The sequence below is a fragment of the Hevea brasiliensis genome, unplaced genomic scaffold (assembly GCF_030052815.1).
Source record: "Hevea brasiliensis isolate MT/VB/25A 57/8 unplaced genomic scaffold, ASM3005281v1 Scaf505, whole genome shotgun sequence".
In the NCBI taxonomy this organism is placed as follows: Eukaryota; Viridiplantae; Streptophyta; class Magnoliopsida; order Malpighiales; family Euphorbiaceae; genus Hevea; species Hevea brasiliensis.
This window is the reverse complement of record NW_026615035.1, coordinates 37084-50839: the sequence shown is the minus strand read 5'-3', so window position 1 is coordinate 50839 and position 13756 is coordinate 37084. Positions and strand designations below refer to the sequence as shown.

The 13756-nt window shown below is 36.1% G+C and overlaps 2 protein-coding genes across 2 annotated transcripts; both read left to right on the top strand.

Annotated features, from left to right (window-relative positions):
- The first annotated feature begins 515 nt into the window (after positions 1-515).
- On the top strand, positions 516-1674 carry LOC131177496 (uncharacterized). The gene is made up of 3 exons (XM_058142515.1): positions 516-670; positions 780-1020; positions 1132-1674. The coding sequence occupies exons 1-3, from the start codon at positions 646-648 to the stop codon at positions 1547-1549; spliced, it is 684 nt and encodes a 227-aa protein (XP_057998498.1). The 5' UTR covers positions 516-645; the 3' UTR covers positions 1550-1674.
- A 745-nt stretch (positions 1675-2419) lies between these two features.
- LOC110656161 (BTB/POZ domain and ankyrin repeat-containing protein NPR1) lies at positions 2420-7686 on the top strand. Its single transcript, XM_021812785.2, has 4 exons — positions 2420-3897; positions 4622-5369; positions 6592-6795; positions 7209-7686. Exons 1-4 carry the CDS (start codon positions 3370-3372, stop codon positions 7496-7498), a joined length of 1770 nt encoding a protein of 589 aa, XP_021668477.2. The 5' UTR covers positions 2420-3369; the 3' UTR covers positions 7499-7686.
- The last annotated feature ends 6070 nt before the right edge of the window (positions 7687-13756 follow it).

Genomic DNA, 13756 nt, shown 5'->3' with positions numbered 1-13756 from the left:
ATTTTCAATTTCTTGCTCTCATTTCAGTCTCCAAATTCAAGGCCCAAAAATGCTTCATAAAGTTCAAATGGGCCTATTCATTATAAGAAAGGCTCTATTCATTAATTAGTAAAAAAAAAAAAAAAAAAGAAAGGTCACATATTCAAATCTTAAAAATTAAATAATGTAAATTTTAATGAATAATGACAAGTTCTAAAAATTGAATAATAATTATCCCTAAAAATTAATATGGATGGGAGAGATATTGAAAAATGTCAATCAATTTGACATTTTACCAAAAATGGTAAGCCCTCAAACCAGAATATGATAAGAGTTTGCCAAGTTTGAAGCAACCTGATTAATTGTGAACATGGGCTTTGTTGCCTTATAAAGTGGGCTGTCCCGTAGCCCACCTCTATGAGGCTGAGCCTGGAAGGAGGAATTCCTATAGGCCTTCCTCTATTGTATCTTTTGTTTGCAGTTGTTGATCTATCGAAGCACTAGCCTGGCCTCAGTGATCTGGCGGACAACGAATCAAAATCCCAAAAAGGATGCTACATTTTTTGCGTACGCAAACCGCCGTCTTAACGTGTTGCGGTTTAATTGATTAAAAAGCTCACACAGAAAAAAAAAAAAAAAAATCAAACACCTTTGTTATCAGCTTTAATGGCCGGATCGAAGCAGGTCTCAGGTACGATTTTTCCTAATTCTATAATCATATGTCCAAAATTGTAGAATTGTGATTGAAGAATTTGTTGATTATCCTAAAGATGATCAGATTCTATGGTTGGCAATGGCAGATGAAAATGTGAAAGTACCCAATGTTTTTGAAAGAGCCAAGGAGGAGATCCAGGCGGTAATGCACAGCGACATATTGCATCGCCATCGTGAGGAAACTCATGGCACGAGTAATTACATTGATGAAAATACCTCACTGGATGATGTCAAAGCTCCCAATGTGTTTGAGCGAGCAAAGGAGGAGATCGAGGCTTTGATTCAAACTATCCATCCCAAGAAAGAGTCTGAAAATCACAGCAAAGGGTTCAGTGAATTTTATTTTTATTTTTATATATTTTTTTTTTAAATTGGGATTTTTGGATTGTGGATTGTTGGATTCTTCTTCTTACTTAACTGTGTCACTCCCAATTTCAGGGATCAGTCTGTGCAGTTTGAGTCAGAGAATGATGTTAAGCCAACAAATTTAATTGAAAGAGCCAAGGAAGAGATCGAAGTAATAATCCACCATAAGAATTCGCCTCGCATTCATCACAAAGAAACTCATGGAAAGGGAGATGACATTGATGAGACCACTCCGATTGATGAAATCAAAGGGCCAAGTATTTTCCAACGAGCTAAGGAAGAAATCGAAGCCCTTGTTGAAACCATCCACCCTAAGAAGGAATCCATCAATTTTGTTTCTTCACCGATGAAGGAAGAAGGTGGCTTTGGAGCTTCTATCGGGAGAGGGCTTGAAAAAGTATGTTCACCATACAAGGAAGGTGGATTTGGAGCATCCATTGGAAGAGGGCTTGAAAAGGTTTGCTCTCCTTGGGGTAGTAAGAAAGATTAAATTAAAATTTTTGTACAGCAATGGTTGTTCTTGCTTGCTTGATTTTTCAGGATTAATTATTGAATATTGATGTACTTCATTTTGTTATGAGAATGTCTATAAATACTTTTATCTGTTGATGATCAGTAGTACAGTTGACCAAGTCTGTTTCAGTTATGAAGCCAAGCCAAGAGCAGAATTGATAGCATACCTGGTCACGGTTTATTTGAGATATTTTAAGTGGAAAATAGTTGAATTTCCCACCTGACAGCCATCTGATAGCTACTTGTTTGCATTATCATGGGTTAATAAAGCTTATGCATCATCATCCATTTCTACTAACCGCTGCAAGAAAATGTAAACAATTAGGCCGGCAAACCAATCTCTTTCTTCTTTTACTTGACAAATTTCCAAGTAATTGATCTTTTAAGGGCAGTAGAAGCAGTTAATTTAAGTGCATAGCTCTGATTCTAAGCTACACATTTCATTTTATGGAAATAAATTTAATAATTTTTAAATTAAATATTTATATTTAAAATATATATATATATTTTTTATATATAAATATTTAATTTAATAACTCCTAGCGTATTTAAATGGTTCATCCATTGCTCTATTGGAAATTGTGAAAGTCAGAACAGAAAATTGATGAAAATTCAACTATCCTTCTTAGCTAGAGGATGATTGGAAGCAGAGGATAAATAATTATTATATTATTATTTTTCTGTTATAATATATCAAATTAAGTAATTTTAATGTAAATAATAATTTTATTTATTGTATTTTCCATTATTTCACTTCATTTGAAAAAGAATATTTTAGATCAATTTAAAAGAATTTTAAAAATAATTTTTTTCTTTTTTTATTTTCTTTTTATTTAATATCCAAATAAAAAATTAATTTTTTTCCTTATGCCCATTTCCCTCAATCCCATGGTGGGTGAGGCAGAAGTAAACAGAACAAAAAGACATAGGCAATGAGTCGCATAACACTGGGCGATGACTGATGAGTAACCTAAAGATTGAAAGCAAACAACAGAGAACACAGCAAGTTGCCTAAAGCCCTAAAACGCCATGACGAAAGCAGAAAATGGCTTGAGCAAAAATTTCTTTTTCCTATTTCAACCATTCAAATACATTAAGAGCAGAGTACTGTCATGTTGTTGCGTTTCCTTTATGTGGTGATTTGCACAATCCCCAGCCGTCGGATGAAGCTTGATCAATCAGGACTCATCTTTGAGAAGACAAAAAGGGAAAACTGGTTATTGTCAAATATCAGAAGTGCAACGAAGATCCTCCAGCAAAAAATGATCAATTTAGACAGTTGGTGTACTCGAGAAACTGAACAAAGAAAGACGGGAACATAGGCGGGATCTTGATGTACGGACCAAAATAAGGAAACATTTACTCAATAAGGACAAGCCCATAAAGCCTAGCCTTTGCCTACATATCTCCCTTTGGTCTCCTCTTTGTTTTCACTCTTCGTCGCCCGCGTTTTCAGCTGATGCTAGCTGAGCTCACTGTCTTCTTCTTCAGTATTGACTTTGTCATCTCTTCTTATATCCATGGCTGAAACCCTTTCTAAATTCATTTCCTTTCATGGGGAGTTGTACATATTTCTATAACACTTTTCTTTAACGTTCTTTAGTGATTGACTCCAACAGCCGTTGCTCTTTGCATTTATGTTTCTTGGAAATCTGTGTATCTGTTGCTCTGTGATCTATATTGGTCTAAAGCTGGGTTCTTTTTGTCTCAAATAGCTTCTCTGCACCAATTTCACTCCCTAAACCCTCTCTTAAACCAACAATCCTTCTCTTTTTCTTGGTATCTTGTCTGTTTTTAATGGATAATAGGATTGGTTTCTCTGATTCTACTGAGATCAGCAATGGAAGCAGCACGTGCTGCATAGAAACCCTATCCACTCCCAAGCCTCCAAACCCTGAAATCTCAGCACTCCAACAGCTCTCCAGAAGCCTCGAATCCATCTTCGATTCCCCAGATTTTGACTTTTTTGCCGACGCCAAAATCACAATCTCGGCCACTAACAGGGAGGTCCCAGTCCACCGGTGCATTCTGTCGGGGAGAAGTTCTTTCTTCAAGGCGGTGTTTTCGGGTTCTGCGGCCAAAGAGAAAGGTTCGAAGTTTGAATTGAAGGAGTTGGCAAAGGACTATGATGTTGGGTTCGATTCGCTTGTGGCAGTTTTGGCGTATTTATATACTGGAAAAGTGAGGCCGTTGCCAAAGGGCGTTTGTGTTTGTGTGGATGAAGATTGCTCCCATGTAGCTTGCAGGCCCGCTGTAGATTTTATGGTTGAGGTGTTATATGCATCTTTTACGTTTCAGGTGCCTGAATTGGTGGCTCTCTATCAGGTAAGAGTTAGAGACTCTCTGAATTTTACTTGGAAACTCTGTTATCTATTGTTGTTCATGGAGTTGTAGTATAGTATCAATTCTTTAGCATAGTGGGAAGGGAGTAAGCAGATCTTGGATATTGATCACAGAGATCATCCCCAGTTTATAGCTAGATATTATAATTTTTCATATTCATCTCAGTATCTCTTGCTTTTGTTGATGTTGAAGAAACCTACTCACGGTTGTCTAGTTAGTTTAGCTCTTGATTTTTCATCTTGTAATCTTCCAGTAGGTATCAAAGCAAATTCTTTGGGTTAAAGTGAAGTGTTCAAGTTTCCACTTTGGTTGAGAACTATGTTGAGACAAAAGTAACTTTTTACAGTATTTTGCTAATAGAATTGGAATTAGACGTTTATTGAGCTGAGCCCTATTCTAATTCTTTGCTTGGTATAAATAGATTTAAGACCATAACTGGTGGAATGGATCATAATCCTTGAAATCAGTCAATTGGTAGCTCAAGTTTTAGGTGCACTGGCAACATCCTTATCAATTAGCTTAACCGGAGAAGATGTATTACGTGATTAACATGTTATGGTTATGTTCCCCCACAAAGAAATGATAATCGATTCTGTCACAGATTTGAAAAGAATGTAAATCTTTCCAGTTTCTGGTTATTGGTTACTCAGTTTTCACATTTTGTTGTTTTCTCATCAAAATCTTTTGGCTTCTTATTTAATTGCAGAGGCGCCTTCTAGGCATTCTTGACAAGGTTGCAATTGATGACATCTTGGTGGTTCTATCTGTTGCAAATATATGTGGTAAAGCTTGTGAGAGATTGTTTGCAAGATGTATCGAGATCATTATGAAATCTGATGCTGATATTGTAACTCTTGACAAGGCCTTGCCTCAACACATTGTAAAGCAAATAACAGATTCTCGCTTAGAGTTTGGTCTGGAGACACCTGAAAGCACAGGTTATCCTGATAAACATGTAAAGAGAATACACCGGGCTTTGGACTCAGATGATGTAGAATTAGTTAGAATGCTACTAAAAGAGGCGCATACCAATTTGGATGATGCATATGCACTCCATTATGCTGTTGCGTACTGTGATGCAAAGACTACCACCGAGCTTCTTGATCTTGGAATTGCTGATGTAAACCATAAAAATTTAAGGGGCTACACTGTACTGCATGTTGCTGCAATGCGTAAAGAGCCTAAGATTATTGTATCTCTCTTGACTAAGGGAGCTCGTCCGTCAGATCTTACTCTGGATGGTAGAAAAGCACTTCAAATATCGAAGCGACTTACTAGGGCTTCAGATTACTATAGCTATACTGAGGAAGGAAAAGCTTCTCCCAAGGAACGATTATGCATAGAGGTATTGGAACAAGCAGAAAGAAGAGATCCATTGCTTGGAGAGGCTTCTCTTTCTCTTGCTATGGCTGGTGATGACCTGCGAATGAAATTATTGTACCTTGAAAATAGAGGTGATTTTCATCGAGTTCATGTTCTCTGCTTTTCATACATATTCCATAGTGAAACTCAGATGTGCATTATTTTCTTTGGATGGACCATTCATGATTGAAAAAGAAAGGAGTATCCCTAAGAGAGAATGATTGGGAAGGTCAAACAAAAATACTTGAATAAATATAGTAGTATTGTTTCTTATGCTGCAAGTCAAACACTATTCATCTTTTCATTAACTATTCACAGCATTCAGACAATCATATGCATTACTGAATCAAAGAACAGTTTTTCTTTTTTCAACATAGGAATAGTCGAATTCTGCTCCTTTCAGAGCTGTTCCAAAGAAGGATGATGTTTTCAACCCAAGATAACCTCTGTTCCTCCCACTCTTCTGTTCTGTTAATTGGTTTTTTGTGTGCCTAGCTAGTGTCTGTCCATCTGGTTGATCTGGATGCCCTTTCCTCTTTTATTTTTTCCCCAACTGGTGGTGTGATACAATTGAACTCTTAGTTTTAAATGTTCTGCTTGAAAAATATTGCTCCTCACTCCATTAATGGAGCTTACTATTTGAAAGATGTATTTTGAATCTTATTCTCTCATTTCATATGTGTGCTTACAATTTGATTATTGTAAAATTGATCTTGTCACACACCTCTAACAATACTATCTTCTATCATTAAGTATCTTTAGATAAAATATCATATATAGTTGATTGCTGAGAGCATTTGATCACCAAGATCAGTTTGTGATTTGAGTTACATTTGAGTATTTAAAATTTGATTTTTGCTAATGGTTCAGTATCCTTTCTAGTTTTGTTCCTAGGTTTTGTTCTTTTGAAAATATGCAAAGTTGCATTGCTTCGACAAGCATTCCAGTCCTTACTCAGAATCCTTTGCTTTCATTTTCATTAGTTAACTAGAGACAGATCCCTCTGGCTCATATTGTTACTTCTTTGTTTTCTGAGAGGATGACTGGCAAGATAACTGCGTATAGAAACAAATTTTTCTTTCTTGTGCTTTCATGATAATAGAGTAATGAGCGTCTCTCTCTCTCTCTCTCTCTCTCACTATAAGTCTGTCTGTTTGTGTTCTTCCTTATTTTAGATTTGCATATTAGTTTAGTATCCTATGGAGGGATCAAAATTGAACTGATTCTTGTAAAATACATTGCTTGATTACGTCAATATGTAGTACATTGTTTGAACCAGTTTCTGTGCATTCTGTAATATATTTTTTTCACCAGTTGGGCTGGCAAAACTTTTATTCCCCATGGAAGCGAAAGTTGCGATGGATATTGCTCAAGTGGATGGCACTAGTGAATTTCCATTAACTAGCGCCAAGGTGAAGAATTTGGCTGGTGCTCAGAGGACAACAGTGGATTTGAATGAGGCACCTTTCAGAATTCAAGAGGAGCATCTGAGTAGGATGAGAGCGCTCTCTAAAACTGGTAAATCATGCTCTGCACATAGACGATATATCTGCATGAGAAGATTTTCTGCAAATGATAACACTGAGAATTTTCTTTTCAATTTACTTTAAAAGGACCCCATCTGTATAAATTTAGTTGGCTAAACACTGTTCAGATATGGGTAAAAACTGTTAGAAAATAGTGGAAATGATGTTTAACAACATTTCTATGGGAATTCCAAATCCACAAAACCATGATTTCAAGTTCATCTTCAGTCTTCAGCGAGAAATACTGCCATTTAACAAGTCTGGGGTCCCATCCCAGGGGATTGGGAACATCCCTTTTAAGATTGATGTATTGATATCAAATCTCTAGAACTATGCAAGGGAATTCTTTGGTTTGGAAAATTAGGACAAATTATGAAATTGATCATGTTATTTGACATTGAACAGTGGAACTTGGGAAAAGGTTTTTCCCCAAGTGCTCAGAAGTACTAAACAGGATCATGGATGCTGATGACTTATCGCAGCTCGCCTATTTGGGGAATGACACTCCAGAGGAACGACTCCAAAAGAAAAGAAGATACATGGAACTCCAGGAAGTTCTAACTAAGGCATTTACTGAGGATAAACAAGAGTTTGATAGGTCTACCAGATCATCTTCTGCATCGTCAAAGTCAGTAGTGACTGTGAGGTCTAATGGCAAGCTTCCTGATAGGGGTGGTAGTACTAGCAAGGCTTAATTTTTTCTTCCTTTTGTATGATATTTATGCAACTTTTTTGTTATATATATGCATATATATTTTAAGATTTTTTTTTTGCTTTGTATAATAAATAAATGGTTGGCTATAGAGGAGAGAAGGGAATAAGACCATGTTTGGTACGACATACTATACCAAATCAAAAGTGTAATGTAATTATATTACAATTTGATTGTTTTGTTTGATAACACAAAAAAAAAATTAATATAATGGGATGACAATTTAATTATATTTTATAATATAATCTCATTATATATAAAAATTAGATGTTTTTATGATCATTTATTTTTTTTTTAATTTATTGTTAATGCTATTAACAATATCACCATCCCATCACCTTTGTTATTTTTACCATCACCATCATCATCACTACCTAATCACCGTTACCATCTTATCACTATTTAATTACTGTCATCATCCCACTGTGTCACTGTTATTGTAACCATCCTACCATTTAACTATTATTATGTGGTAGAGCTGAGTGTTCAATTCAAATCAAACCGAACTGAACAGAATCATCAAAGTCAAATTATAATATTTTAGAAATCGAATCAAATCAAAATGAAGAAAAAATCGAATCAAATTGGATTGCTCTATTTTGATTCGGTTTAAACCGATCGATTTTGTAACACCCCAAAATTTTATTATTTATGAGTATTTTCGGTGTTTTAATTTTATTTGAATTTTAGGAATTTTTTTGAGATTTTTCGGATTTTAAAAATCGGGTTCGATTTTTCGAAAATATAAACTTTGATGATTTTTAAAAATTAATTTAAAGACCACGTGGCAAAACTAAAAATATATTTGGAGTCTACGTATTTTTCTGAGTTTTACGGAATTTTTTTCAGAATTTTTGGACCTCGTTTTCGGTCCCGAGGTAGAGTAAAAATTCAAAATTTTGTATTTCGAATCGAACCGGACCGGATCGGACCGGTCGAATCGGATCGGCCCTTTTCCTTCTTCCTTTTTCTTCTCCCGCGCGCGTCGTCCCTCTCTCTTTTCTCTCCCGTTTCTCTCTCCTCTAGCCGCGCCACCACTTGACCCGTAGCCAGCGCCAGCCAATGGCCGGTACGTGACCAAACGGCCGGAACGCCGCAAACGCCCCTGCGCGCGCTCAGCCGACTTCCTGATGTGTCCCAACCGCAAGTGCACGGGTCGTACAAGTAGTATAGAAAAATATCGATCCCACGAGGAGTTGTATTAATGATTGAATTTTCGATATAAAAGTTGACTAAATTGAAGTATTTATGAAATTAAAATAATGAATTAATGGGTAATGGAGTATGAAATCTAAATGTGCAAATTTAATATTCTATTCAACAATGTATTAATTAAACTAAGATTTGCATCAAATAGAAATAAGCAAGTTCAAATATGGCAATATTTAAAATGGCAAATGATTAAATTTGATTAGAAATTAACAATGGTAAAAAGGCGATTCCGGAGTTCGGGATTTTAAATTGGTTGTCCAATCTTATGAAACTTATGAGTTTTAAGGAGATTAATCCTTAAATCCTTTGAATTCCCTTTCGAGTGAGACAAAGAGTGCCTTAATCAAACTAATCCTACTTTCGTGGACTTAGAATTAATTAAGACCCATTAAGTTCTTTAATTAATCTGTTAATCCTCTTAATCCTTAGCCTATTTCTAGGTCTAAGTTAATTAAGTCCAATTTCCTGATTATCTATCACAAGGTCTTCTCCTTTCGGTGCTTCAACCATGGATTAAGAACATTACTCAATGGGATCCTACATTAAGCATGTCATTAAGCATACAAGAAATGAATAAAACTCATTAAGACCACAAAATATGGATTACCCAATCAAAATCCACAAAATATCTCAAATATTACAACCCTTACTCCAGAATCAAAAGTAAACTACTCACTATCCATAATGCTTACAAGCTATGATGAGTTTAAATGGAAATAAAGCTTTAATCTAAGCTAAGAAGTAAGAAATTAAACACTAGAAATGTAGAAAGGTGTAAAGAAAGAAAGAAATCTGCAAATCTTAGTTAAAAAATGGTGTGGAAGGTGAAGATGGCTCTTCAAATTCTGCTCAGCCCCTCTCCTTTTCTTCTTTGCTCCTTCCCCTTTTCTAAAATGAGAAAATGGGACTATATATAGCATTTTTCTGACATGGAGCCCTAAAATAGTATGTTCTAGGAGGAATACATTAAGGGAATCTTCTGCCAGCTCATTAATGAACTCTTTATGGATCATAAGTGGACTGCATAAGTTATGCAGTCCCTTATGCAGTCTTCGGCTGGTTCTGGGTCACTTATGCGAAGCTGCATGACTTGGTGCATAGGTTATGCACAATTTCGTGAATCTGCATAAGGGAGGTGAGAATGTGCATAAGCTATGCAGTCTCCTTATGCACATTTCGGCTGGTTCTGGAACAGTGTTCTTCCTCCTTATGCAGAACTGCATAGCTTATGCGGCAAGTTATGCACAGTTTGGTCTATGCATATTTTAGCTTGAAAACTTGCTTTTGGCATCTTTTTGCTGTAGAAGACACTCCTCAATGGCAAAATTCTCTTTAGTCCTTCAAAAACACCATTTTTCCTACAAAAACAAAGCAAAAATTACAAATTAATCCAAAGTTGACAATTATGGAAAACTAACTACATAACTAATGAAATTAGCTAAAAATGACTAATAACCAAATAAAATGATTGTGAAATTAGACCTAAATGACTATGCAAAATATGTGCATCAAATACCCCCAAACTCAAGCTTTTGCTTGTCCTCAAGCAAACTTTAAAATGTGGTGCAAAGTTTTTAAGGGTGCCTTATCCAAAGAGTTATGAAAATCACTCATTAAGGTAACTTAACACACCTTTAGCCATACCAACAATCCATATACCCATCCTTCAAAATGCAAAGAATTTAATGCTTATCCAAGCTTTCACCGCTTAGCCATCAAGTCAATTATCATTCAAATCCCCAAACCAACCAATCAAAAGAGAGAGTCATGCTCAAAAGGAATTCTAGAACAATCAATAGTCAAAGTTTCTCCATATGGAATGATGGAATTGAATGAATGAATGAATAATTTTTCAATCCCATAGGCAAATTCCCTACTCCTATCTCCACTAATGTAGCTAGTACTATCAAGAGATCAAAGGTCTTTTTAGGGATGTAGTGGGGCCATGGGGTTCAAAATGAGACTAAGAAGAAAGATAGGTAAAAAGGATTCAAAGCATGAGAATATTTTCAATTTTGAAACATAAGGTACACTTTATTATATATTTTTTTCTTTTTCTCTTTTTTTTATATGGGAGGGAAGAATACACAATGAGGATTGTCAAGTGCTAGCATAGTTTACAAAACACATAAAAATGGAGGGACATTTTGATACTTTAACTTGTATTTTGTATTTTCTTTTGATGATTGTCCCTAAAATTGCCACCCCCAAACTCATTTCTTTTAATACTTTGGGTGGATTTCTTTCATTTTGAATGACAATGGTGAAAAGCACATATACCAGCACTTTTACAAGGTGACAAGCATTTCTTCTCCCTTTTATTGAATTTTGTTTTTTTTTTATGTACCTAATGTTATAAATAATTATTCTCATGAAAAAGGTTGGAGTGTTTGGTTCATTGGCTAGGTAGTAATAAGGGTTTCAAGAAAAATTAGGGACAAAAAGGGTCAAAGGGGTTTGCAAGGATAAATTTTAATTGGGAAAAAAGGGCCAAAGGTTTAAAATGAGAAGGTTTAAATCAAAGAATGCCTAATCATCTCTCTTTTCAAGTACAAGCTGGTATTTTGCCTTGAAAGGTTTAGAAAATTTGTTCTAGGATTGGTGAGACATCATTTGACTACCTTATATCCAATAATTCCCTCTAAACACTTCCATCTCCAAATGACTAGTTGTGTGGCTTTTTGGCTAAGAAGATATAGGCAAGGGATAGACACTTCAAAACCTTGCACCTTTTAGGAAACTTTCAATCCACAAACCCAACTAAAAGGTGAGTCAAATCACTCTCATAGGCACATTTTCAATACTCAAGGGATTTGGCAAAAGATTTTAATGCATGGTGTATGATTCCTAAAATGAGTAATGCATGAACTAAATGGAGTAAGCCTATTTGTATGCAATTTGTACAATTTCTAAGTGATGTATAATGTGTGTATAAATGTGTAATGAATATGTATGTATGGATGTATATGTAAAATATTTACAATATATGTAAATGAAATGGGATGAGATGCTCTTATACTCAAAATGTGAAAAATAAAACTAAAAATAAAAAAGTGCACCCCAAACTCAAAATTAGACATTGTCCTCAATGTCTCAAGCGAGATATCCGAAACTCAAAGCAAATAATATTGACCAGGAATTGTAAAAATAAGAACAAAAGAAAGAGTTACAGTATGAGAATTCAAGTTAAAGGGATGCATAAAAAGCTGCACAGGTTATGCAGAGTTAAGTGCTGTCCAGAACATGTGCATAGGTAAGGTGCATAAGCCATGCGGTGCTGCATAAGAGGCAATAGATGTTGCATAGGCTATGCAGGACAGTTGCATAAGGGAAATACAACCTGTGCAGTTCTGCAGAAGTAGCAGAAAGAGTTGCACAGGCTATGCAAAGGTTATGCATGAGGAAATTCATAGCTGTGCAGTGTATACAAAAACTGCTGCATGGGAATTTGCAAGGGGAAATGTACAACCAGCAGTAAAAGTATGGAAATATAGACAGAGTATGGGCAAATATGTACAAAAAGGCAATAAGTGCAATAAAAATCAAAGAAGACTAATGTAATAGCTATTCAATAAAACTTCAAAGGAAACAGAATTTAAAAGAAACTAATTTAGAACAAATCAACAAAATCCAAAACAAACTATAAATGTTTGAACATATTTACAAAGAAAAGGTCCTACAAGATTGAACAAAAGTAAACTAAACACTAATCTATGTCTATTGTTTTTCCTTTGTCCAAGGATGTTGCTAAAGGGCTGGTGGCTGCTGCCGGCTGTCGAAATGATGGTGCAGGAGGAGGTGATGGAGGTGGGGGTGGCATGCCCAGAAAGATCATGAGTTGCTTCACCATCTCCTTCAGTTCTTTCTGTTTGTCCCTGGTTTCCATGACAAGGTCAAATAGTTGATCATGACGATCCTTTAGTGTATCAAGACCACTGTCAAGTTTTCTATCCACAAAGTAGATATCATCACTAAGCCTGTCAAGGTAGGTGAATAAGGCTTTAGTGTTGAATGGAGGAGGTGCTGTGGATGAGGTAGGTTCAGCTGTAGGAGGAATGGGCTGAGCAGAGGTAGCTGGAGTGTCCTGAGTAGGCTGAGGGGGTGGGGTAGGTGTAGTAGGGTGCTGTGGGACTGGTGTGAAAGGTTGGGTTTCTGGTTGTGCAATAGGCTCAGTTTCTGCTGCAGGGTGGCCAGTATCAAAATATGATAAATGGAACCCTGTTTTGGTTAAGTGTGCAGCATCAAAATAGGAAGTGTCCTCAAGTGCTGGGATTGAGTGCTCTGCAGGATTAAAGCCAAAATGCTTGGCTATGACAGTAATGAGTCCACCCAAAACAATGTCACCAATGGATTTGGTGGCAATATGCAGCACATGTTCACAAAAGAAGTAACCAGGAGATACCTTAACTTTGTGAAATGCACACCATAACATAAATAGTTCAGATTTGCCCACAAAGAGAACTAGTCCCTCCGCCCAATATGGTGCTAGCCATCACCTATGAATAAACCTAAGTGCGTGGTCAAGGTTTTGGGATGTATTGGACCTACCACAGAGAAGGTTTGAGGTTGGTTTGTTATGATTCTCCAAAATTGGGCAGGGATTCGGATGCCCTTATTGGCTACCTCTACTCCAAGTATGTGGTACTCTAAAGAACCCATCAATTGCAAAACCAAAAATGCTATGAAAGTGATCCAATTACATCTCTCTATATTGCCCCAAGCATCTAAATGTCATAATTGGCTTATTGTCTACATCATGCAAGTTGAGGTTAGCAGAGAATGAAGAAATAAACTCCAAAACTAGAATTGGATAAACTACCTCTTGCTTATGCACAAATTCGTCCAACCCATACCGTTAAGTAATGCAACTACATTGTCAAATAAACCCAGAGATTGTAGAGCATCACAGATATATACCTAGTAGGTTGTACCCTTCAATCTTTGAGTCTTTTGAAAGCGGCTTTTTGAATTGTATCAGGGAGATGCCAGTGTAGCTTTGATACAAATGGGGCTGCTGAAATTGACTATT